Consider the following 26128-nt stretch of genomic DNA (forward strand, 5'->3'; position numbering starts at 1 on the left):
TTTCTGAAATCAGTGACGGTTTGAGGTGCTGTGACATCCGGTGTTTGTCCATTGTGTTTCGTCAAGTCAAAAGTCAACGCAGCCTTTTGTCAGGTGATTTTTGGAGCACTTCATGCTTCCATCTGCTACAACAAAGATGCTGATTTCCTTTTCTAGCAATATTTCCGTTTAGCACCTCTCCACAGTCCCATTTCCAAGTGTTTTGCTGACCGTGATATAACTGTATTTGATTGGTCAGCCGACATGCCTGACTTGAACCCCATGTGGAATCTATGGTATATTTTCAATAAAAAGATGAGAAACAGTTGATCCAACAATTTGGGCGAAAGCTCAATAGTGTCTCAGCAGAGCCACAGGCTTATTACTTCCATGCCAGCCCTCACTAATGCTGGAGTTTGTGTTAAAAGAGCCCAGACCAAGTATTGAGTGCAGAAATTAACAAACTCTGAAGAGTTGTTTTTTTTAGGAAATATTCTATTTTGAGATACGGGACAGTCTGTATGAGCTCTAAACTCTAATCAATATGAAAAAAAGAAAAGAAAATGTTTTACTTTACGCCTAATGAATCTAAAATCTATATGAAAGTTTCACTTTTTGAAAAAAAAAAAAAAACTATTAAATTTATAAACTATTAAACTATAAACAGCCAATATGTTAATAATTGACACACTAAAAAGCAATTATAGAATAATGAGAATTTACAATTTAAATACTAAATTTAATTGAAATCAAGTTTAATGTAATCGTGGCCCAAATAAAATTAAAAACGGGCATTTTAAGAATTATTTCTTCACATTTTATTTCAAGATCCAGTTCTTTCTATCAACAAACCATTAGCTATTTGCCTCAAACTCCTAAACTGCTTCTTATTTATAGCAAGGTAGGCCTAGGAGTATAGGATATGGTCATGCTTTATAAATACTAATAAACAGCCAATATGTTTGGTTTTTTTAATAAGCAACTAGTTAATAGTGAGAATTGGTCCTTATAATAAAGTTGCCGATTATTTTAACACGTCAGTCTTAATAACGTTGTGGCCAGTGTGCTGACATTTAGCACCGTTGCTCCTCAAGCATCTGAACCTGATCCCATCTTCCCACACTCTCACTTTGTTTTGTGTCAGCTAACTGTCTTATTATAATAAAGGCAAAAAAAAAAAAAAAAAAATTAAACATATTACATAAATATTGCACAATCCTGCCTGGGGCAGAGTGAGTTTTGATGGTAACTTTTACCATCAACCTGAAACCCAATTCCCCAGTGAGTTTGACTTAGATTATTCTCTCTCAGGACAGAAAAGATCTGCCTGCGCACATTAGAGAGGTTTGAAACAAACAACACACAGTAACAATTAACATATGCATGGGTTTGGTTAGCAGCATTATAGATCACCTTCTCCCTTAGGATCCTGCCGGTTTTTAAGAGGTTCACATCAATCCTTGCCATGAAATACCAGCTAATAATTATTTGTAATGAAGCAAAATGATTCCACGGGTTTTCAGTTTCTAATTAAAAATGAAAAGCAACCATTTATGCTTTTATACTCTTCAGGTTAATTAAACATGTGGCAGCTGCTCGTGGTCTCCAGGGTCTGATCTGTGCTGCAGGCGGCGGGTCGTAAACACCAGGTCTCTCTCGGTTTTCCCGATCTCAGTGGATAAAATGACGGGTGCAGAGGAGAACAAACAAATGAGCTGGAGCGCTTCGCAACAGAGCTGTATTCTTTTTCTTGTTACTGTGATCTAATTCATATTTGGCTATTAGATTGTTTCTTCATTTTTGAAAACTAAGCAGTGATGTTCTGTAGTTCTGGAGCTGTTTGTTCGTTGCTGTAGAGCCGAGATTTGGGTGGGTTATGAGCACAGGAAAGAAGGTGATCGTACATCGTAGGTTTTCCTGAGGTGTGTTGGACAGGATGTCTGTGGTGGAGAAGATGAGCGAAGCTCTTGGACTGGAGGCTCTGCGGGGACAGAGCGCTGATGCTCTGCAGCCCATTTCCAGAATGGTACGGGTTTTCATCAGCTCCACACACTCAGGTAAGGCTTGCACGGCTTGTTTAGTCTACTTAGCTTTGAATGTGTGTTTTTTTTAAAAAACAAACTTTGAAATACTACAGAAATGCTATCCAATAATTACAAAACCCATCTGCAGTAAACCCATAATTTGTTACATATAAATAGTTTGGGTATGGGGTAGGATATAAAATATGGTCTGGATAAGGCATTAAATATGCTTTCATCATGTGTAAATATATGTGCTTTATATGTACTAATAAATATGCTAGTAATATGCATGCTAATAAGCAACAATACAATTTTAACAAAATTGGTGTTTGTACTAATATAACATATTGAAATAGTTCTGATTAATTAAGGTGGTCAGGCATTTTTCTATAATGATGTAAAACCATACAAATACGTGTTATGTTAGATAATACATTTTTAAATAAGCTTTATTATAGTGTAATAACGATGTAATAAGCAAGGCATGAATAAATATCACAAAATAAGGAGCTGATATTATTCAATCTAATGTATTTGACAGACATGAAACATGAGAGAAATGCGTTCTGGGAGAAGGCCTATTCTGAGCTGCAGGCCCATTGTCAAAGCATGGGTCTCATCTTTGAGGTTTGTGCTAAAATGTATTTGTAGTTTGGTTTAATTCTAATTGGAAACATAAACACTTTCTATGATTACATTGCATTTGTATTTGATGAACTTATGTACTGATGTTGAATTTTGTTTGTTTTTCTCGCAGGTAGTGGATTTCAGATGCGGAGCACGCGAGATCTTCGCAGCTAATCACTTGACAACTGAACTGTGCATTAAAGAAATTGAATCCTGCCAGAGAAAATCAGATGGCCCAACTTTTATTGTATGTGTCACCAGCAACCTAATTTTATACAGTTTAGCTGAATGCAGTGAACATACTTTCTTCTGTTTAAGCAGAAGTATAATCGTGTAACTCTGCTTTTTGCTGATTTTCTTCTCAGGCTTTGCTCGGTAATCAGTATGGTCATCGGCCCATCCCTCGCCTCATTCCAGAGACAGAGTTTGAATTGCTGATGTCAAAACTTCCCAAAGATTCTGAGAGTTTAATGCTACTTAACCAGTGGTTCTTCAAAGACAGCAACTCAGTCCCACCCACATACATCCTCCAGCCAATCACAACTCACTATCCTCACTACAGTGACAAAGGCTCAGAGAGCGGAGAGTTGCGTGATAATGATGTCATATCCTGGAATCTGACAGAGTCGCGACTGCTTCAGGTTCTTCGCACCACTGCCCAACAGGCTGAGAGAGACGGGGATATAAGCGGCGACCAAAAGCACAAGTTTTTCAAATCTGGTAAGAGACTGTGATGCTTTGCAAAATGATGTGCAATTTTTGCAATTCCAAACATTTATGACTTTTCTTTTGTCTGACTTTCATTGTACTGTATAACCAAGTATGCTGCACATGTCCTGAAAATAGTGAGACCAAAACATTTTTGTCTCTCGTAAACATCTAAACGAATGGTATGTCAGCCAAACCAAGAAACCAAATTGCACTTTTTCTATAGACTCTGATGTATATTCAAGTTTTGTTTAGTTAACTTTTTTTTAACACCCTGACTATGTGCTTGTGATTGAGTCTGCAGGAGTTTAGGCTGGACCTTGACGAGTCCTGCCTTAGTTTTCAGTGTTGTTTTTATTGTGTGTATTTCACAGTTTTAGAGTATGAGATGGAGCACGGCTTTCTCAAGACTCAAAAGGATGCAACAGCGGTGCTGTTTTTCCGTGAACTGCCCCGACTCAGTAAAAGAAACTACAAGAAAAACTTTGCAAAGTTTCTTCTAGACGTTACAGCTGATGGCTTGCTGGACAACGAAGCCCGGGAGCTCTTGACCGACCTGAAGCAGCGCATCTGCAACACGGGGCGCCTCCAACCTCTCTGCATGGAGCTCAGCAAAGGAGCTATGGATCCGAGCCGCAAAGAACACAAGGAGTATCTGGGACGACTGTGCGAGCAGGTAACATCCCAAATAAAGGAACTGATCAGCAGGAATGCTTTGCAAACGTCAGGAACTTGTAGCACAGAAGATCCAGGTTGGTCTCGGTTGAAACAGGAGATCTTCCATCATGCCATGCTGAGCAAGGAGAGGTGCTCTGTGTTTAAAGGAAGGGACAGCATTCTGGGAAAGATTTCCATTGCCATGTGGGAGTCTATGGATGCTTGCCATGAACCTTTTCTGGTTCATGGGCCGTCAGGGGTTGGTAAAACAGCTCTGCTTTGCAAACTGGCACAAGAAGCACGAGGTGTGGTTGACCATCGAGGAGTTGTGGTGCTCAGGTTGCTGGGAACATCTCCACTCAGCTCGGATATCGACTCTGTTCTCAGAGGTGTTTGTCTTCAGGTGTGCGGCGCTTTAGGGTTGCAGCTCCCCTATCCACATATATCCAACACGCACGAAGAGCTAGTCCGTTTTTTCCATTCAATGCTGGAAGATGTGTCAAAACAAGGAGACACACTCCTGCTCATTCTAGATTCATTGGACCAGTTGTTAGAGGCAAACAAACCTCCTCAACTAGACTGGATACCTAAAGTCATCCCTCCCAATGTGCAAATTGTACTCTCTGTTTCTGATGAAAGCTTTGAGAAATATAAATCTTTGGTTTCAGCAGAACAAAACAAGTTTGAAGTGGAACCTCTCACGGACAATCAAGGGAAGGACATCATTGATGCCTACTTGAGCGCAGCTGGTCGCAAACTGACCTCAGCACAGTTGGGCACCATCTTAAACAGCTTCCAGCAAAGCAGAAGCCCTTTGCATCTGAAACTCTTGCTAGACACGGCCAAACAGTGGTCGTCCAACACATCCATGTCTAATGTTCGCCTGGGCAACTCTGCACAGGAAGTGATGACACAGTTTGTGGAGACACTTGAGGAGAATCATGGCAAGAAGCTAGTTAGTCATGTACTGTGCTTCATATTGTTATCAAGGTAAGTCATAATTTGATATATTGATTTTAGTATTTTTAAAATTACATACCATTTTCCAGAGTTGAGCTGAGCTTATGCACAGGATGCTGAATTGTAATTCAGATTTTAATAGGTAGTATTTCAATAAAATGAAATGCAAATAAAGGTATATAGTATGTGCAGATTTTTCAAAATATATGATATAATAGAGTATATGTATTATGGTAACACTTTAGAATTGGAGGCACTTATTCACAACTTTTTCCTCAATAAAACTTACACTTTTTATTACAATAAGTTTCATTAGTTAACTACTTTATTTAACATGAAGCCTCCATTAACCTTAGTTTATATTAATTTCAAAATTTACTAATGCCTTATTACATTTTGTCTATATACACTGAACAATTAAGTAGTTGCAAACAATTTATTTTAGCTTAAAAAAGTTTGCAGATTTCGAGTCAAACACTAGTCATCAAACTTGACCTTTTTTATGATGACAGTCACGTAAGTCTAAGATTGTTATTGTCTTTTTTTATATAATTAGAAATGGTCTATCAGAGGCAGAGTTACAGGATGTGTTGTCATTAGATAATGACGTTCTGGCTGAAATTTATAAGTACTGGCTTCCTCCAAACCACACACTCCTGCGCTTCCCACGACTTCACTGGTCTCGTCTCTGGCATGACCTCAGCACTCATCTGACAGAGAGATGGGAGGGTGGTGTTATTCTGCTGTCTTTCACTCACAGGTAAAGGTTTGCTTTTTCACAAGTCAAGCAGTGTATAATAAAGTCCTATGCCCATTCCAACTCAGCCATTACTTTTCCTAGGCAGTTTGCAGAGCTGGTAAGGAAAAGATATCTGTTATGCGATATAAAAGCTGACATGCACACCATCCTCGCTGAATATTTCTCAGGACAGTGGAGTCAAGGGCAGCTCAGGCCTATCCTTCTGCCCTCACTAAGTACACTGCTCAATGCTGACAGAAAGGTATTGTTCAAGCTCACAAAATCAGCATTGTGTCAGTATTTGCTAAATAACTATTATTTGGTGATTAAAAAACTTATTTTCTCCAAGGTACCACCCCAGCCCTTGTGGTTCTCTGAAGAAGTTGCTAATGTGCGGAAGCTCCATGAACTGCCCTATCACCTCGCTCATGCAGGCAAATGGGAGGAGCTACGCCAATCAGTGCTTGGTGAGGTTTAGATAGAAATAGGTATTGTCACCGCTGTCTATGTTTTATGTTTTTGCCAACTTAAAAATACACAACATGTATAAACGTCTAAAATCATGAATGTGTATTTATTGTCATAGGCAGTCTGGACTGGTTATGTTGTAAAACTCTGCAGTGCGGCGTGAGCTGTGTGATTCAGGACCTGTCGCTTTGCACTGACCTCAAAGAATGTCCTGAGATACAAATGCTGAAAGAGACATTTCTGCTTCTTAAGCCCTCATTAGATTTTAGCGATGGCCGTGTGGGTAAGTATTGACCACTGGGGTTTTCATAGACTGTATTCTACTGATAACATTTACTTAGTAAAGCAATAAATAAGAATGAGTTAGTAAGGGAACATTAGAAAAGGTTTTGGTTTCATGTTTTTTATGAAAAGGTAAATATGAATACATTTAAATATATATTAAATATATTTTTCAGGATTATACGTATGCATAAAAGACAACCGTATTTTCTTTACAGAAATGAGTCTCGAATTGTCTCGTTCACACAGAAGCGTTTTAAATTCAAAACCGGACAAATATCTCGAAATATATCATCTAATCGATGTCTTGAGGTGTGGCAACCGGAATAATTGACTCCGACTGATTATTACAAAAATATTTTTAAATTTTAAAATGCATTTATAAATCCTCTGTATGTAGTATGAGGCTTTACAGATGACATTCAGAGATATTGTTCCTTTCTTTATTGGCAGCAGTGTTGCCAAGTCCGCGGCTTTGCTGTGAAAACTTGGCAACCCTGATTGGCAGGAAAACCAGTCACACCAATTAATCCCTGCTTCAGAAGAAACATCAAAAATCTACTGCAATATAACTCATCTTTCATTATTTTTTTTAAACTCTACTATTCTTATATTTCATTCTTCTATGAGATCCCTCACTTTTGGTCACGGAGATCTTGTCCAGGCTTCAGTGCCTCACTGATCTCTACCCCTCCATGATTGGTCAGCTGTGTTCTCAGTGCGTCGACTGGTTTGCTTCATGTACTGATCCAGTGCTTGTGCCCAAAAGCTGCTTCTTTCAGGCCCCTGGTGGCCCACTGAAGAGCACCCTCACAGGGTTCACTAGAGGTAACATAAAGGAGTTTAATATTACTTTAGTTAAAAATTTTATCACACAAGTTGTTTCTAATCTACTAGGTGTTGCTTTGTGTGTGTTTTTCTTTCCATTTGAAGGGGTTAAGGCTGTTGTTTTGTGCTCAAAGAGAGAGCTGCTGGTAGCAGGTTCAGAGGAAGGGCTGATCATAGTCTGGAGTCTGAACCATCTCCAAACTCTTAACAGTCTTTCTGGACACACTGGTAGGTTATGAATGCAAGGATGAAATGTGTTAATGCCATGATTTCCAACTAATTTGACTTAGTCTGAAAATCCCATCCAACACGTAAAAAAATCATTAACACATCACTTCCACAAGTTTCGTCTAACAGAAGATAGAACAGAACTAAATAGCCTTGGTGTAGGATGAGCCAAGCTGTCTCTAATGCAATGCTCCCTTAGGAGGGCACACTTCAGTTCACCCATAGTTCCACAAAGGATGTTGCTATGCAGGAAAAAAAAAACAGTCTGCTGGGGGAGTTTCAGTGGTGTTTATATGCAATATAGTAGATTTCTGCGTGAATTATAGCACACTCTATTGACCAATTAGAATTCATGTCCAGAAATATTTATTTTATGAGGAAATGAATAGTTTAAGAAATAAGGGACATGATTATAGAAATGTTTTCTATATTTCCCCTAATTTTCAAACCCGTTTTTTATGTGTGAACACCATTTCATGAAAATATAAACATGTTTTTTTTTTTTTTTTCTTTCTGTGTAGCGGGGGTGCTGTCCCTGAAGCTAATGGACAAAACCAATCACTGTCTGTCTACTGGACTCGATGGCACACTAAGAAAATGGTGTCTGATAAGTGGACAACAGCTTTTCTGTATCAATGACGCAGTGTCTGTCCAAACACACACACCTACCCATGTTTACATGATTGAAGAAAGGAAGATTATCATAACCAACCCAAACGGCCTAGTATGAAAAATTTAAATTTTATATTTTTTTATTATTCGCTCATCCTCTTATTGTACCAATGCAGGGGCCAGTTGTGTAAACTATATTATGTAAACGATAACTTTTATTTTATTATCTGGAATTAACAAAAATGTATAATGACAGAATTTACTTTTTGTGTTTGTTATAATATATGTAGAATACTGTCAGTTCATATTTTCTCTGCCATCCTTACCTGTGTAGGTTAAAGCTTGGCACGTGGACACTGCAGAACCCCTGTATGAGCTGACAGCAGGGGTCTGTTCTGTTCTTGGCGTTGTGGGAGATGCAGTAGCATGCTTATGCAGTGAGGGGGCGCTCTGTTTTTATGACATATCCACTGGCATGCAGCATTCTCAGACCCCCCTTCCCGGTCCTGCTGGACACCACAATATCACTTGCTCTCTGACCCTCACCAAATACTCCAAGATACTCATTGCTTTTGGGGAAGGCCGTCTTCATTCAGTATGTATCTTATTTCAGTAAAGACCCAGCAAAATGTCGCTTTTCAGGCTTATTGGAAGGTTTTTGTGTGTGTGCAGGTATGGAGCCATGGCAATGAGTCTGTGGTTGATCTTCCCTCTCCAGCTTTGTTCCTCAGAACATCTGAGGATGAAAAAATGCTGTTTGCAGGTGCTTTCATGCATGTCATTGTCTGGTTTTCTCTTTCTTTTCTCATTGTTACATACTATTAAAGTGTAAATATTGGCATATATTTGAATAATTAAAATAAAATTCAACAAATATTGCAGTGAAATAACTGCACAGATTTAGAAAATTTCCTGTGTTAGTTAAAGCTTATATATTACAACATTATATATTATAGAAATATAACACAATATGTTAAACTTGCTAGCTTGGGCTAACTGTAATTATTACATTTTTACTAAAACTATATACTTTATATTGTCTATTGGACTGTTTAAATCCAATGTTTTCTTGTCAAAGGATGTAACCGAACATTGTGTGTGTTCCTCGTGACGCGGACCTCAATTCAGAAGGTTTTGGATCTTTACCATGATGCGTCAGTCTTGTGTGCCGTCTCAAGCAGTGAAGGCAGCGAAATCATCACAAGTGCCCAGGATCGGATTATACGGGTCAGTTTAATCCCTTTCTTCCCATGCATTTTTATCTCACTGCTATCTCATCTGAAAGTTGATCTTATTGCGCTCTTCAAGGTGTGGAGCGTAACCACAGGAGCCCTGCTGGACTGGATCGGTGTAATGGATTCAGCTGTGGCCTCTTTGGCTGTTCATCAGCGCACCGTTGTCTCTGCCTCCATTATTGCCAACCAGCTCAAAGTATGGCAGCTGGATTACAACACCAAGCACAGGATCAAAACTTTCATCCCAGCTTACTGCCCTCTAGTGGCCCTGTCGAAAGATGGTGAAACTGTATTCTATGTGAAAGAAGGAAATAAAACAGAGGTTTTTACCTGGAGCTGCACGGAAGGTGAAACATGTAATAACAGGATATTGGTTTTCATTGTTGTATGTATGTGTAAGATATATTTAAAGCAGAATTCCCATGATAAATGTGTTCATGTGTTTCACAGGTCTACGGCCTGGCAGTATGGACGTGTCCTCAGAAGTGTGCTGTATTGAATTAGCCCAGCAGAAACGCTTGCTCTTTTGTGGATTGAGGACTGGTACCATCCTTATTTACCCACTAGACTTTGCCCTAGAAACCCTGTGCCTGCCACCTCCAGAAAACCTGCCGACGGTTCGCAGCATGGCCATCAGCCCGCGGGAGGACAGAATGGCAGTGGCATATGAGGATGCAGTTTGTCTCTTTGAGATTACATCTAGAGACAGCTTCCCATGCGTGGACGGCCCATTTGAGAGGTATTCTCTGCTCATGCTGCACTCCCCGATCTCTGCCATGGCCCTGCTGTCCGACTGTAGGCTGCTCTATGGAACATTTGGTGGCGAAGTGGTGATCTACGACTTTAAGACTGCCACTGCAGCTGAGCTGGATCATCATGGTGCAGCCATTACCTGCATCACCATGAGCAACTGGGATGTGCAGGCGCTGATTGGCTCTCAGGACTGTGTTCAGAAGCTGTGGAACCTGAGTCCCGTCTTGTTGAATCACACCATGGAGTACAAGGTGAGGGTACAAGGTGAAAATATCCCTTATGAAAATTAACTGTGATTATACAACCACAAACCACAGTTACTATAGGTAAACCATGGTGTTTAATGTTTTACTACACTAACCATAGTTAAACATGGTATTTGAACTATTCTTATAGGCTACAACTGGTAATAAAAACTCCCAAAACACACTATGTTGTTGGTTTAGATGATTTAACAAGCTTGTACAATTCTTCCTCTCTTATAATAGAGAATTAGTAGAATTTTTCCTCAGGAAATTTATAGTGCACTATATGATGTAATACTGTAGCTGACGACTGCATGGTTACAATTTTAGCTCTGATAGTATTGATCTCAGAAGTAAAGTAGTTTATAAAGTCATTGCTGCTGTACTCTTGGGGAATGTCAGCACCTGTTGACACTTTATTTTTTTGTTAATTTAGTCACTGTATTGCATAAATACTGGGTGTTAGGTTTGTTTTCTTCTAAAAGAGACAAAAAATCAGATCTATCAGTTTTTAATGCGTTTTTGTGTGCGATAGAGAACTTTCCCGCCAGGCTATACGGAATAGGTCTATTTTTTTTTTTTTCCATTTGTACTCCATTTTCTGGGCTGCTCTCTTTAGGGTGCGAGTGTGCTCGTTATACCACAGAGTTAGATTGTTTTCTTTCATCTTTCTTAAACGTAAGGGAACAACTGTATCTAAAGTGCTAGAAAAAAAGAGAGTACATAGTTTCTGTTACATCATCAAGTTTTTCTGCATCATTGGATGTGCTAACGAATTGAGATAAGTCAGCAAGATTACTTACAAAGCACTCTTTTGTGGTGGAAGTGATGGTTCTACCATACTTGTAACAAGCTGCAGAGTTTAGCGTTTTAGCTATATGCAGTTCACACAATACTAGACAACGATCTGAAATAATATCACTTTGCTGCAGAATTTCAAAACCATTAACATATGGTCCTGACACATGTTGTTTAACCCCAATAGAGTTCAGCATGTCTAGGAATACTGATCCTAATTAATTTTTTTCATTACCAACATAGATTTTAAAATCTGAATCACATCATGGAGTACAAGGTGAGGGAATAAGGTGAAAATATCCCTTATGAAAATTAACTGTGATTATACAACCACAAACCACAGTTACTATAGGGAAACCATGGTGCTTAATGTTTTACTACACTAACCATAGTTAAACATGGTATTTGAACTATGTTTATAGGCTACAACTGGTAATAAAAACTCCCCAAAACACACTATAGCCTACTTTTACTATTTTGGTAAGGGATTGTTTATAACAGTATGAAATAAATGTTTTAATAGATTCTGACATTTACATCACAAAAATAGTGTTAAGCCCCAGCATAACTGGGTTTGCGGTGCAGGCGGGACAGGAATAACGATAGCGCATTAAAGTAGTATATGGAGTGCATATAAATATGAATATTAAGTTTGATATGTTTCATAGGTTCATAGGTTTAACCATGCTGTCAGAGGTTTGATGTTGTGTGCTACACGCTCAGATTGTGCTACCTCTGTGTTTATTTGGTGGCTTATAAATCTTCAGATCTTTTACACTGTAGGTCCAATAATTAACACCTTTTTTCAGAATTTACCATGAACAAGTTGCTCATCATCTAGTTTTTTATATCAACTATGCATTCTGTTAGTTTCTCAATTTGGTGTGTATTACCGGGCCACAAAGAAAAATAGAGCTGAATATCATTAGCATAACAGAGAAAGCTAACACCATGTCAATAATATCTCCCAGATGTAACATTTAAAGCATAAAAAGTAATGGCCCTAGTACTGAGCCTTGAGGTACTCCACATTTCATGATATGATACCTCCTCATTTAGTGCTACAAACTGATGGTGGTCAGATAAATATGATTTGAACCATGCTAAGGCAATTCTGCTGTTTTTTAGTCTATTCAAGAAAATGTTGTGGTCGATCATGTCGAACGCAGCACTGAGATCCAATAGCACTAATAACAAGATACAACCACGATCAGATGATAGAAGATAGAATGGTATCTTCACAGATACCATTTTTCTCTAAGAAGGAATATAGTTGTGAGGATACTACCTTTTCTAGTACCTTTGAAAGAAAGGGGAGATTCGAGATTGCTCTGTAATTAACTAAGTCTTTTAATACTCAGTATAGTATATGACTTCTGGAAGTAGCTCTTTTAATAGTTTAGGTGGAATAGGGTTGTTGAACCCTATACATGTTGTTGGTTTAGATGATTTAACAAGCTCGTACAATTCTTCCTCTCTTATAATAGAGAATTATTGGAATTTTTCCTCAGCGGATTTATAGTGCACAATCTGAGATTGGAATCTGAGATACAATTTTAGCTCTGATAGTATTAATCTCGGAAGTAAAGTAGTTCATAAAGTCATTGCTTCTGTATTCTTAGGGAATGTCAGAACCTATTGACACAATTTTTTTGTTAATTTAGTCACTGTATTGCATAAATACTGGGTTTAGGTTTGTTTTCTTCTAAAAGAGACAAAAAATGCTTTTCTGTGCAATAGGGTACTTTCCCGCCAGGCTATACGGAATAGTTCTAGTTTGTTTTTCTCCATTTGTACTCCATTTTCTGGGCTGCTCTCTTTAGGGTGCGAGTGTGCTCGTTATACCACAGAGTTAGATTGTTTTCTTTCATCTTTCTTAAACGTAAGGGAACAACTGTATCTAAAGTGCTAGAAAAAAAGAGAGTACATAGTTTCTGTTACATCATCAAGTTTTTCTGCATCATAGGATGTGCTAACGAATTGAGATAAGTCAGCAAGATTACTTACAAAGCACTCTTTTGTGGTGGAAGTGATGGTTCTACCATACTTGTAACAAGCTACAGAGTTTAGAGTTTTAGCTATATGCAGTTCACACAATACTAGACAACGATCTGAAATAATATCACTTTGCTGCAGAATTTCAAAACCATTAACATATGGTCCTGACACATGTTGTTTAACCCCAATAGAGTTCAGCATGTCTAGGAATAATGATCCTAATTAATTTTTTTCACTACCAACATATATATTAAAATCTGCAACAATTAAGAAACAGGCTCCCACGTTACACAGTTTTAGATTTAAATCGAATGATCAACAGTCAAATTAGTCAGATTAGCTTGATATCAGAAATATGGAGGGAATTAAGTTATATTTGATCGCTTTAAACAACAGCGAGTGATAAACAGAAGAGCAAAGCTACATAAACACACAACCTCATGGCAGACAGGAGCAATCGAGCAAATTTACCGCTAACCATTTAACAGGTTCTTACTGTAACATTTTCACATTTTTCCTCATGAAAATCAGTCATTTTTTACAGTGTAGAGGCAACTTTTCAGCATTGAACCAAGCAAAAAATCTATCAAAATTATAACAAAAAGTAAAGATCAGGTGCCTAGTTCTCAGCAAATTGATTTGAATGTTATGTTGTCCCCCACGGCATATTCGGATATGACATTTTTGTGGGCATTCCCAGTAATACCAACTATGTCAGATGGACTGACATTCTAAAGATCCTTAGTTTGATCCTATGTTTATGATCCACTGTGTCAGTGACTAAAAATAACTAGGAACCAACCCCTCTGTCAGCCCTGTAAGCAACAGTTGCTCTTGTCAAGGTTCCATGGTGTAATGGTTAGCACTCTGGACTCTGAATCCAGCGATCCGAGTTCAAATCTCGGTGGGACCTGCTTTTGCCAATGTGTGCAAGACCCGGTCCAAAAACTTTGCAACATTAGTGATTCAGTTTAACCGTACTAATAGGCAAAAATTATATTCCATTCCCAGTAATGCAGACCAAGTCAATTGGACTGAAGTTCTAAAGATCATTATAGTTTAATTATATGTTTATGATCCATGGGGTCAGTCGCTAAAAATAACTGGGATCTGATCTGTCTGCTCTGTGAGCAACAGTTGCTCCTGTCAAGGTTCTGTGGTGTAATGGTTACCACTCTGGATTCTCAATCCAGTGGTCTGAGATCAAATCTTGGTGAGACCTGCTTTTGCTGCCAATGTGTGCAGGACCTGGTTCGAAAAAGTTTTTGAGAGAAGTGAGCCTCAAAAGCTTTTATAGCCAGCACAGCATGCAGTCTGTCTCTGTAGAGAGCTAATTCCCCTTGTTATAGTAGAGTGGTCCATCACTTGAAAACATGTCTTCTAAGAATGACTGCTATTACAACAGGTTTAAAGAAAAGAGGCCATCTGACCTCTCTTCTGGCACTTTTGGACTGGCCAGCATTTAATTGAAAGCTAACTCAGTACATATCCTATTCCTATTTACTATTTTAAATCAAGTCAACAAGAACTAGTCACTTAATACATTATTTTTTCAATGTGCTCTGCAGTTGGAGCAAGCCTACGATAACGTATAATGTTGGCAACAAACAACTGTTGTGTGAGATTAATAAAACATGTTGTCTTGTTCCATTCTTAAGGGTTTTTATTTTGAAGGCGTCCTCTGTGCGGTCTTCTCAGTAAATGATAAATACATCTTCACTGGATCACTGGACAAAACCATCAAGGTCTGGGATGTCTCTAGTGGTGAGGACGGTTCACTGTTGTGCATGATACCTGCTTATGACTAAAAAGACTATGATAAAATTTACTTGATGAAATGTTTTTCATGTTTGATTCAGTTGCTTGATTTCATTCATTATAGGTAGTTTGCTGTACATCCAGTTTGTCTACTCTCCAGTGATAAAGATGATGCCACACAAGGATGGATTTGTTGCTATGACCCAGTACGGCTCTTTCATCAAGGAAGCCTTTCGCTGTCCAGACACTATTAAACCTGGATACAACCCCCTCCGTAACTTTAGAGCACATTACCGAGTCACCTCTCGGGAGAAAAACCTGAATGCTCCGCACACTGTGATCAACGAGCTCCCAGATTACAACCCTGCTCAGTTCAATTTCATTGGCATGGGTTTGATAAAAAGCAAACCATCCAATACATGTGTTCTTCTTTAAATACATTCTAGTTTCAGCAGCCCACTATTAGGCTTTACACTGGGATCTGTGTTATTACATATTTGTAATTATATTATAATTACATAATAATAACAGTGTAATTACATAATATCTATTTTAAGAATCAATTTAGTAATTTTATAGTAATTGAATATTGCAAGTGTTAAAAGTACAAGACAGCATGTTGTAAACTATATTTTATTAACAAAACAGCTAAACACAAGCACAGGAAAGAAATATAGTTTTTTATGTTAGCCTTGAATTTAATCACAGCTTTTGACTTAATAACTCACAGTATAATATAGAATAATAATCACATTATTTGCTAATTTGTAACATGTTATAACTTGGTATTTTAAATGCAATGCATTACTGAATTCCAATGCCTGCACTGTGAAAAGTAAGCGTATAAAACAAGTCAAGACTTTCTGTTGCAGCAAAGGTTTTCGCTCCTGTTATGTTTCTTCTTCTTCTCATTAACTCGTCGGATTTGACGAAGCTGTACTGAAGCCAGTGACATCATACATATCTGAAGAACAGACAAAATGCTTATCATCCTTAATGCTAAGAGTTTTACTTTTACCTTTTTTTGTTTTAAATTTTTGCATATGAGTTTTATACAGTCCTTGTACAGTCCTACATATCAGGTATGAGCTGTAAGTCAGAGATAATATTTCTAGTGGCTCAGTATGTGCTTTACTGTGGTCAGTGTACTCTGGGTGGCTGTTTATTATAATGAGCTGAGTAGAAACCTTTACGCAAATTTGCTGTATGTAAATTTGGGGGGAAACCTGATGATCCATATTACTGTAAATTCAAGAATGTTCTGTGAAGCATTAATATAAGCAAAAGACTAACATTTGTACTGAGAAGATTGCATGCTCATTGGCTTTTGTTACACATATATATATATATATATATATATATATATATATATATATATATTAGAGCTGTCAACATAAATGTCTAAACGCAATCAATAATGTTTAACACATAAATTTTTTTTTACCATCATTGCAGAGAGGTTTTCCACACAATTGGGCTTTTTTAAAAAAGTGTAGTCGCGGCCAGAATAACAGAGCTGTTCATCGACTGCAGTTTTTTGAGTTATTTTTATAATGTACAGCGGCCACCCTAAGTGTATATAGACAAATAAACATTTTAATAGATCCTTACTAATGTGTATTATATTCGGAATGCAATTTATATCCGGCAGCTTAAGAACTGAACAACGTTTGAGTTTTAGCCAGAGCTTACATGTTAAGGCTTGTAAGCAACAGCCACTATAGATTATATAAGATAATAAACACATAATTCTGATGGATATGGTCTGTATGTGATTTTCTGGAGATTTGTATATTTTCATAACAACATGCTAATTTGTACAGCGATACGAAAAGGCAGTAAATGGCCAAATTCCACGCGATAGCAAAAGGAAGTTATTTCAGACAATCGATTTTGAGTAAAAGTGTACTATTAATCTCATACATTTACGTTATCATGATGCAAATGTTAGCTCTGATGCAGCTGCTGAACAGGTGCAGTTCTTCTTCGTAATACATTTTGTCATAATTCTGCGCATAAGCTCTCAAATCCTAGTGTTTTAAATTTGCAATTAATCATGATTAAGTCCATTACTGTATAACGTGATAATCAGTATGTTTTCCTAATTGATTTGTGAACTTGATGTAATTACTAATAAATATATAGATTAAATGAATTAATATTAAGTTAAACAACAGTAAACAACAGTAGATTTGCCATTGTTTCACATACAGGCCTTCTGAAAACAGTGTTCATTTACACTAAGTGCAAACAGCCTGCCTTGTTGGCAGAGGCTATTTACACTAACTCCACCCAGCAACGTGTGATTGGGATAGTCAGCGTTACAAAGAAACGGTTATTTGCATACAATAACCGTACATGTTTTGAAATAGGGCTGGGGGATATATTCGTCAATATATTCATGCGCATCTCGTCAGTAGAGACAGCTTTTTAATTAGCGGTAAATCTGCTATTTTCTAAAGAAGCGACAGTTAATGCACAGAACCGTAGATCACTGATGATCTACGCAATATTCCGTTTAGTTTCATCTGGATTTATTGAATATGTAGCCATATTTTGACAACAACGACCAGGGTTCCAATCTGCCTTTTGGTGAACTTTTTTTAACCCCTTTTTAAAAATTTGAATCGCATTAGAAAAAGCATTTAATTTCAGTTAAATTAGGGAGGTATTTAAAAAGTTCAAAATAAGCCCATATATATATATATATATATATATATATATATATATATATATATATATATATATATATATATATATATATATATATATATATATATATATATATATATATATATATATATATATATATATATATATATATATAAACAAATTAAATAGTTTTTAAGAGCGTTCAGTAATCAAGCACTGCAGGGATGACGTATAAAAAGATGCGTGCCTAACCTCGATGCACAGTAGGACAAGGGTCATCCCTCCCACCAGCAGAAGATTCTGTTTTCCCCACCAGACGATTTCTTCCAGACATCCAGTGGTGTAGATGAGCCGACTCACCACACTCTTCTTCAACTTCTGGCTCTCATAGCCACACATAGAGTTGAACACAGTCTGCGCATGAATTAAAACAGTTTATATGAGGTAGAATACTTTTTAAATGATTTGACTAATTCATTTAAAATGAGTACAAAGGTAATATTTTATGTCCTCCATGTAACTATATATGAAATAAAACATGTTTTGACTGACTCTGCTATTAACAGTTCGGTAACACTTTACATTTGTGACAGGCTCATTAGTTAACAACATTAGTTAACATTAACTAAGAATTAACTATATTTCTACAGCATTTATTAATCTTAGTTAATGCTAATTTATGCATTTACTAATACATCCTTAAAATCACAAGTTGCGATTGTTAACATTAGTTCATGCACTGTTAGCTAACATGAACTAATAATGAATGATTGTATTTTAAGAACGTTAACAGATCATGTTAGTTAATACATTTGTTAACGTTAACTAATGTTAACAAATGACACCTAAGTGTTACCAATAGTTCAGTATGCAAATATAAATACAACAAAAGACTAAAATTCAGTATGCATATTTTCATACCTTAGCTGTCTGTTTTTTTTCCATCCTGAATATTCCAACAGTCTTAAGCGTTATTTTTTAAAGTAGTATTTTAAAATTCTAACAAAAAAGAAAAGTGCATAGCATAATAAGAAAAAAATAGTGCTGGAAAACAACTAACCGCATTAATTGCACCCAAAATAAAAGTTTTTGTTTAAAATATATGTGTGTCTACTTTGTATTTAGATGTATATGTACATGTATATATAAACATTTTTTTAAATATATACATGCATGTGTGTGTTTTTAAGTATACACAGCACACACATATATTATCCACAGGAAAACTTTTATTTTAGTTTAGAATAATTGCCATTAATTGTTGCCCAGCACTACAAAAAAAGTATCAAAAAAAAAAAGAAACATTTAAATGTTTCATCAATTAATTGCAGTAACAAATACTAACATTGCTAATATTTGATTTTGACTATCTGACCTCATTCTTGAGCCGTATGCAGCAGGAAAAGGGCACTCCATAGGCCTCCAGACTGGGGTTCTGGTCAGATGCGTTGAAGTAAATGTTTTTGGACCAGTCTAAATAGGAATCCACGCCACAGCACTTGAACTAAAGGATATAGTAAAATGTAATGATAAATAAATAATAGTGTAATCTTTGACCTCTGCCGTTGCATGCATTCAACAGTCTTACATACTTACACTACTGTTCAGCAAGAATACATAAATCTGATGAAAAGTAACAGTGAGGATATTCATAATGTCACTACTATTAATATAGATGATTCTAGAGAAGCAAATCAGTATTAGACTAAGTAATAATGCTAATTTTAAAATGTAAAACCTATTTTAACTTGTAATAATATTTCACATTATGGGCCCTATTTTAACCTTGCAATCGCGTTGGGACTGGTGTATGATAGGGCCCTATGATTTTTGTATGTGTATATATATATATATATATATATATATATATATATATATACATATATACACACACACACACACACACACACATATATATATATATATATATATATATATATATATATATATATATATATATATATATATATATATGTATATAATATATATGTGAATTTCATTCACCTTTTTTTGTACAAAATCAATCACATTTTCCAGGTCCTGATCATCACGATAGCGCACAATGGCCTTCATCATCAGCTGCTCTGTCCTCTCTTGAACCTATACCAGCAAATATCGAAAGTGATCATTTTAAACATCGCACAATTTCTCCAAAATTGGCCCAAAGTTTGTTCTTGTACTTTTGCGAATTCTTTACCTTCTCAGAGAACAGAAGGCCCAAAACAGCGGCCGTTATTTGAAGAAGCAGAATGACAAACAAAATTCCTACAAACTGGACAAATATGATTTCCTTGTGAGCATGTGAAAAACTAAATTCACACAGGGTAAGGGTAAGGGTAAGCATATCTGACCATGTTGAGCAGCAAGGAGATGTTGCGCAGAGCTCCGAAACAGCCAAAAAACGTGATGGTGAACATGAGAGTACCCACGATGATCAACAGAAGAGCTGGATCTGCCATCAGCGTGTCCACTGCATCTGTGAAGCAACGGCAAAGAAAATATAACATAAAATGTACATGAGTAGTACATATATTTATTACAAAGATACTGATTTAGGCATAATACGGTATAATGTAATATGCACACATATTTTGAATATGTTAAATGTTGTTTAAATACCAGACTCTTTGGCAACTTTGGCATAGATTCCAACAGCAATTAGAACAGCACTGAACACCTTTAACACAACAAAACTCATTAGTCTGAAATGTCTTCAATGCTTACATTTCATTCAAATTTACTCAACAACATACAGTAGGCACAACATTAAATATAATTTTATATGCATATATTTCAAAAGAAATTGTTCTGGTAAGGTGGGATACTTTTGTTTTACTGAGCAGATATTCATCTTCATCACCTTTATTAACTTTAGGGTCCTATAACATTTTCTTTAGTTCATATAATGTGTTATTTTGAAGGCAAATACACTGATACATATTTTGAGATCAAGCACTCCAGGTAAATGCCTTTTTAGATAAAATGCGTATCTCACTTCAGCTTCAAGCTTTATTCCTTATCTGAATTGATTCTTCATATTGCACACTCATATATGATATGTAAAAATGTAGATGCTTAAGGCAATTATAAAAATAACAAGTGAATGTCACTTAATTCATGCATTAGCCTACAATTTATTTAGTTAATTCAAGTGAAGGTTCACGGTGTCCACACTTTATTTATACTTTACTTATAATACTGTTACAAACATATTTGTTTAGATAGAGTCATTTCAAGTGTATAGTCACACAAGTGTCATAAAGAATCAGATTTTTAAAAGAATTTTTAAAGAAAGTGTCCCTTTAATGTTAAATATTTGATGCTTTAACCCACTGAGCACGGCGTAATCAAGCTTAAAGGACCAGCTATACTTTTCACTTTTGCTTTTCATCCTATGCAAAAAGAAAAAAAAACACACATAAACGCATATGCTGCTCCATAAATCAGCAGACTACATTTATTACAAGAGAAGAGCTCTTACCCAGAAGATGTAGCAAAACACAAATAACGTGTACTTTACGGCTCTGAAAGACTTTTTTGTCCTGGTCTGCATCTTATCTCCGTGTCATTAAAAACAAAGGCGGCTCTTTATTTTTCTGAGGTAACGTGTGCCTTAGGGTATTCCCCCGGTTTCGCCATAACGACGTGTACGAGCTTGCTCGCTCAGCGCATTCGAATACCTGTCTGTCCGCGCGTTTCCAGTAAACGCGAAAATCAGAAGCTAATATGCACCCGTGTTTATATTTAACGTATATTTCTGGATATGGCGTTTACCAATCATATGGCACATTTAGGCCCGGTTTCACGGACAGGTCTTAAAACAGGATTAGGCCGCATTCAGTTAGGACGTTTGAGAAACTTTCATAAACGTGCCTTCAGGTTAAGCATTACTGCATTACTGGTGTGCATCTTGAGAAAAAAAACTCAAAACTCTTTATTGTGAGAAACGTGAGGATGGAAAAGACGGAAATATTACACGGAGCTGGTGGAATACAAGAAGCAGGGAAAGCTGATATCTGAAGCCAAAATTGTTTAAGAGAAGTAGAACAAATGTCGAATAGACTCTTCTTCCTCTTGGCAGAAAGAGAGCGGAGAAATATAACGGTTAAATTGGCTTAGATACGAGATATTATTAAACAAACATTTATTTGGGCACAGTTCGGATAATTCCAGTCCTGCAGAAACAAAGAGTGACGTAATTATCTAGTGGTTAAAACTGTTGATATCGATTACATAATCAATGGGGCGACAACCAAACTAAAGTTCATTAATGCATTTAAATTCAATTGAGAATGTCATTAAAGGTCGTGCAATTGGTGTCTTTAGCTGTCAGTCATAGGTCCTGATCCTCCCACAGACGCGTCACTAGTCTGACAGTAAGCGGATTGAGTCTGTCCAGTCAGCGAAACTATCCTACAGACTCGCTTCATGTTATCATTCACACGCTTGCGTTTACCTTCATAACGTTACACTTTCCTTTCAAGCCGCGATGTTTACCATATTTGCGAAGATAAGAGACCGCGTCGAGGCTTTTTTGAACGAGAAGAATATAGTCACTGACTGCCTCAATAAAATCGAAGAAAAAACAGGCATCAAGAAACGCTATTTAGCGCTCGGTAAGTCCTGGTTTTATATAAAGCCCGTTTCATGTTTGTAAATTTAATAAAAAGTGCTGTTATCATGCCTTCATCTTAAATTGTGATGTAACAGGTGCTCAAGTTAGTCGAAGCTGCTTTGATACACACACACGCGCGCGCGCGTGAAAATAAATAACAAATAGCCTCATTACATCATAAATGAGGAGAAAATAATCTCCCTTTATGAAAAGGACGGAAAAATAGCTTCCGTTTCTGAATAATGAAGTTCCTCAAAGGGAGATTTTGTCTGACGTAACCAATCCGTGACTTTGCCTTCACCCCATCCACATCTAACTCTAGTCTACATTAAAAAAAATAGCGCTAACGACTGCATTTGAGATCCAAAAACAGCTACACATGACAGCTAGTTATTTACAGTCATTTTACATGTGACTTTGTTTCTGTTTACACTGTTTTAGAAGGACATTTTATGCATTTCGTCCAACAGGTGCTGCTGGTGTGACCGGAGCCTATTTATTATTTGGATACGGTGCTTCTCTGCTCTGTAATCTGATTGGTTTTGTTTATCCTGCATATTACTCGTGAGTTATGTGCTTTTATTTTAAAAACCAAGTTGTTGTAACCTAATAAATCAATTAATGTAATGTTTTGTTTTTTTGTTTTCATAACTCGAGTATTCAGAATTTGTTCTGTTTACATTTTTTCAGTATCAAAGCAATAGAAAGCCCTGATAAGGAGGATGACACACAATGGCTGACATACTGGGTAATCTACGGCTTCTTCAGCGTGGGCGAATTCTTCTCTGATATTTTTCTCCACTGGTTTCCTTTCTACTATGTGTGTAAGGTAGGTAGAACAAGGCGCTGGTTAATATCTGATTTGATCACGTTATTACCAGCTCCTTTCTTCTGATTGGCACAAAGATTCTGCCTTCCTTTGTCATGGTAAGAGGTCAAGCTCTTTCATCTGTTGGTTTGTCCATATATTTTTTATCTGTGACATTCAGTGTTGTTCGGAGGCAGTTTCTGCCACTTAATAAAAAAAGAAAAAGGTAACTTTGCAACATTTTTCTCAACCTTTTTTCACCCAGAATTGTTAATTGTTGTATAAACTCGCAATTGCGAGTTATAAAGTCCAATTTTGATGGGGGCGGAACCAGATTTTGCTGAGTTTGATGCGTCCCTAGGCCAACATCGTTGTTGACCCTCGAACAACACTGATTAGCCAATCAGATTCAAAGAACCAGTTTATAGTTTTTGCGAAGTTTAGGCTTACAATAAGAGTTTTGTGCTCGTACATAATTAAATTAGACATTACTCATAAGTAAGGGTAGGTTTAGGTGTAGAGATATGGTAATATATTTTGGGATTAAAATGTTGTTCCAGGGTCAACAAAATATGCTGACCTAGAAACACGCCGAAAATCAGGACGCGCAGCTACAAGTTTACATCTCATATAGAAACAAAAGTCAGAACTGTGAGCAAAATGTCAGAATCGTGTTAATGATGACTAGTTATCCACGTTTTTGTGTGTGTCTTTTTAGTGCTTGTTCCTGTTGTGGTGCATGGCTCCAGTCTCCTGGAACGGTTCTCAAGTTCTGTACAGGCATGTGGTGCGGCCATTTTTCCTGAAGCATGAAGCCAGAGTAGACGAGATGGTCAACAATATAGGAGGGAAGGCCATGTCAGCAGCTGAGAACGCCACTAGAGAGGGTACGCAACATAAGAGCTGATACAAAACACCAATCTTTTCCAGAATGTTTTTTAATCTTATTTGACAGTATACTTGATAATCAATTAACTAAATAGTCTGAAGATAAGAAAAGATTAAGATGGACAATTTTGAATGGATATTTGGAACCGACACAATCAGCACCATGACTGATAACATGAAATAATTGTAAAACATCTGAATTGTCAGATTTACATCTAATAAAAGCGTTAGAATATATGATGGATAAAAAATATAAAAAACAATATATATATAATATATATATATATATATATATATATATATATATATATATATATATATATATATATACTGTATATATTAGTAGTTTTTATGCCACTGCTCAGATTTCATCACATAACTAATGCTGATTAATGATAATGATTAATGCTGTTCAAGGAGGTCTCAGAGATTACAGCAAGCAGACAAATAACAAGGTTGCACTCCAAATATAGGTAAACAAACCGATTTAGACAGATCAATTTTTCACCTAGATAATTTACAACTGTTATGAAAGCAAATGCTTGAGAATGCATGTAAACATACCTTTTATGGCCCCATGATTTTGCCTAATTTCTTTGCTATTCATTTATTTATTTAAAAACTTCAGTCTAATTAAATTGATAAAACTTTAATATTTAATTTTCATGTTTTTAGAATAATATAATATAATTAGCGCTGTCAAATTGCATCTGGATAAATGTTTTTGTTTGCATATAATATGTACATGTGCTGCATTGGTTAATTATGTAAAAATATAAATATATTTTTATATTAAACGTATTTATTTATAATATAAATTAAATTAATGTAAATGCAGAAATGTAAATACATGTAAACTGCTTCAAAATATATGCTGAATGTGTATATATATATATATATATATAATTGGATACAATTATTTGTGATTAATAGTTTGACAGCACTAAATACAGTATAATGTAATATAATATATACAATTATTTTACAACAAAAATGCTGCATTCTTATTTTTGGCAAAAGATGTGGCACAAGATAAAGTTAGTTCTAGTTCTATGTTTGATGTTAAAACATGGATGAAAAACATTTGGGATTTACTTTCATTTTTATTTATCTATAGATTTTTATTTGGGCTGCTTACATTATAAAAGTAGCCCAAAAAACTGTCCTGGTGTGCAGGAAAACTGCAACCCTGACACACTGCAAAATGATCTATTTAAATATAAAATAAGCAGATTGACGTTAGCTTATATTATTTGTGTGTATATATATATATATATATATATATATATATATATATATATATATATATATATATATATATATATATATATTATGTTATGATTTGTTTTGTCCATCATTTGCAGTTCTTCAGACTCTGGTGAGAAACCGGACTATAGGCCCATCCGAGCCTGAAGTCAGAAGACTGCCCAGTTCTGCTCCTGTACGTCATCATAGAGCTATTAACCCCATATTTGACAAGTCGTACGATTTCCTGTTCTATGATTTTCTCCAAATGAATCCCTCTCTCTGTGCTGTCTTTTCTTGCATGTGTCTGACTCTAGACTGAACCCACTGTTGATTAAAGGTAAGTTTTCAATGTGTGTATGGGGCATTTATCAAGGTTTTATTGTTTTTATTTTAATGTTTAAACATTTTCTTTTTTTTTCTACATGCAGAAATACAGGTGGCTAACGTGATCTGAGGATGACACCAACTTGCAAAAGATTCAACATCCTGTTGAAGACATAAATTCAGACATGACAGCAGTATCATGTGGTCTCATTGTAAAGACGAATCGATGCCTGATTTACACAAAGCCATAGTCAGGAGTGAAGCTTTAGACTTTTTAGTTTAATAACATGGTTTCTTTATTTTTACCATTAATATAAATTTGTTCAAATTGTTAAACGTCTTCTTCAGCAAACATAGCAAAACGGAAATGTACTTTAGGGAATTCAACAGGCACTGTGTTTTTTATTTGCTTATTGGAAGTAATTTATTGTATTGATTGCATCTGTCAGGGATTTTGTAATCTTATTATTATAATAAAAAATGTATCACACAACAATAAATTTTTTTATACAACATTTGAAAAGATACTTTCTTGTAGAATTTTTTTTCTCGTACATCATCTGCTTAAATCATGAAACTAAATTAAATATATGTAACTATTGAGTTTTTGCAAATGTGCAATAGAAAGCATTTTGTCACCATACTCACGTTTTTGTTTACCAAGATACACAATATAGTGAAATGATAATAATAA

At 36.1% G+C, this 26128-nt stretch overlaps 3 protein-coding genes and 1 non-coding gene across 5 annotated transcripts; 3 read left to right on the forward strand and 1 right to left on the reverse strand.

The window, feature by feature from the left end:
• Positions 1–1573: 1573 nt before the first annotated feature.
• nwd1 (NACHT and WD repeat domain containing 1) lies at positions 1574–15361 on the forward strand. Its single transcript, XM_043251553.1, has 19 exons — positions 1574–2036; positions 2545–2630; positions 2761–2877; positions 2996–3350; positions 3713–4985; positions 5512–5715; positions 5797–5956; positions 6044–6161; positions 6281–6445; positions 7075–7272; positions 7378–7500; positions 8022–8224; positions 8447–8707; positions 8785–8875; positions 9191–9339; positions 9421–9694; positions 9798–10351; positions 14800–14905; positions 15024–15361. The coding sequence occupies exons 1-19, from the start codon at positions 1916–1918 to the stop codon at positions 15332–15334; spliced, it is 4869 nt and encodes a 1622-aa protein (XP_043107488.1). The 5' UTR covers positions 1574–1915; the 3' UTR covers positions 15335–15361.
• On the forward strand, positions 13983–14054 carry trnaq-cug. Its single transcript has one exon. It is a non-coding gene; the product is annotated as a tRNA-Gln (tRNA).
• A 188-nt stretch (positions 15362–15549) lies between the features above and the next one.
• On the reverse strand, positions 15550–21169 carry zgc:113223 (uncharacterized protein LOC541424 homolog). Of its 2 annotated transcripts, XM_043251551.1 has the most exons (8): positions 21033–21169; positions 20171–20228; positions 19903–20027; positions 19749–19823; positions 19556–19651; positions 18927–19055; positions 17804–17965; positions 15559–15863 (listed from the first exon to the last, which is right to left on the reverse strand). In XM_043251551.1, exons 1-8 carry the CDS (start codon positions 21102–21104, stop codon positions 15753–15755), a joined length of 828 nt encoding a protein of 275 aa, XP_043107486.1. In that variant the 5' UTR covers positions 21105–21169; the 3' UTR covers positions 15559–15752. The 2 variants fall into 2 exon arrangements, with proteins under 2 accessions (XP_043107487.1, XP_043107486.1); XM_043251552.1 differs by lacking the exon at positions 19749–19823 and having other exon boundaries at positions 15550–15863.
• A 754-nt stretch (positions 21170–21923) lies between these two features.
• reep6 (receptor accessory protein 6) lies at positions 21924–25965 on the forward strand. Its single transcript, XM_043251546.1, has 7 exons — positions 21924–22167; positions 22637–22730; positions 22857–22995; positions 23693–23861; positions 25227–25303; positions 25425–25447; positions 25539–25965. The coding sequence occupies exons 1-6, from the start codon at positions 22041–22043 to the stop codon at positions 25443–25445; spliced, it is 627 nt and encodes a 208-aa protein (XP_043107481.1). The 5' UTR covers positions 21924–22040; the 3' UTR covers positions 25446–25447; positions 25539–25965.
• Positions 25966–26128: the final 163 nt, after the last annotated feature.

Source organism: Puntigrus tetrazona, chromosome 11 (assembly GCF_018831695.1).
Source record: "Puntigrus tetrazona isolate hp1 chromosome 11, ASM1883169v1, whole genome shotgun sequence".
Lineage (NCBI taxonomy): Eukaryota > Metazoa > Chordata > Actinopteri > Cypriniformes > Cyprinidae > Puntigrus > Puntigrus tetrazona.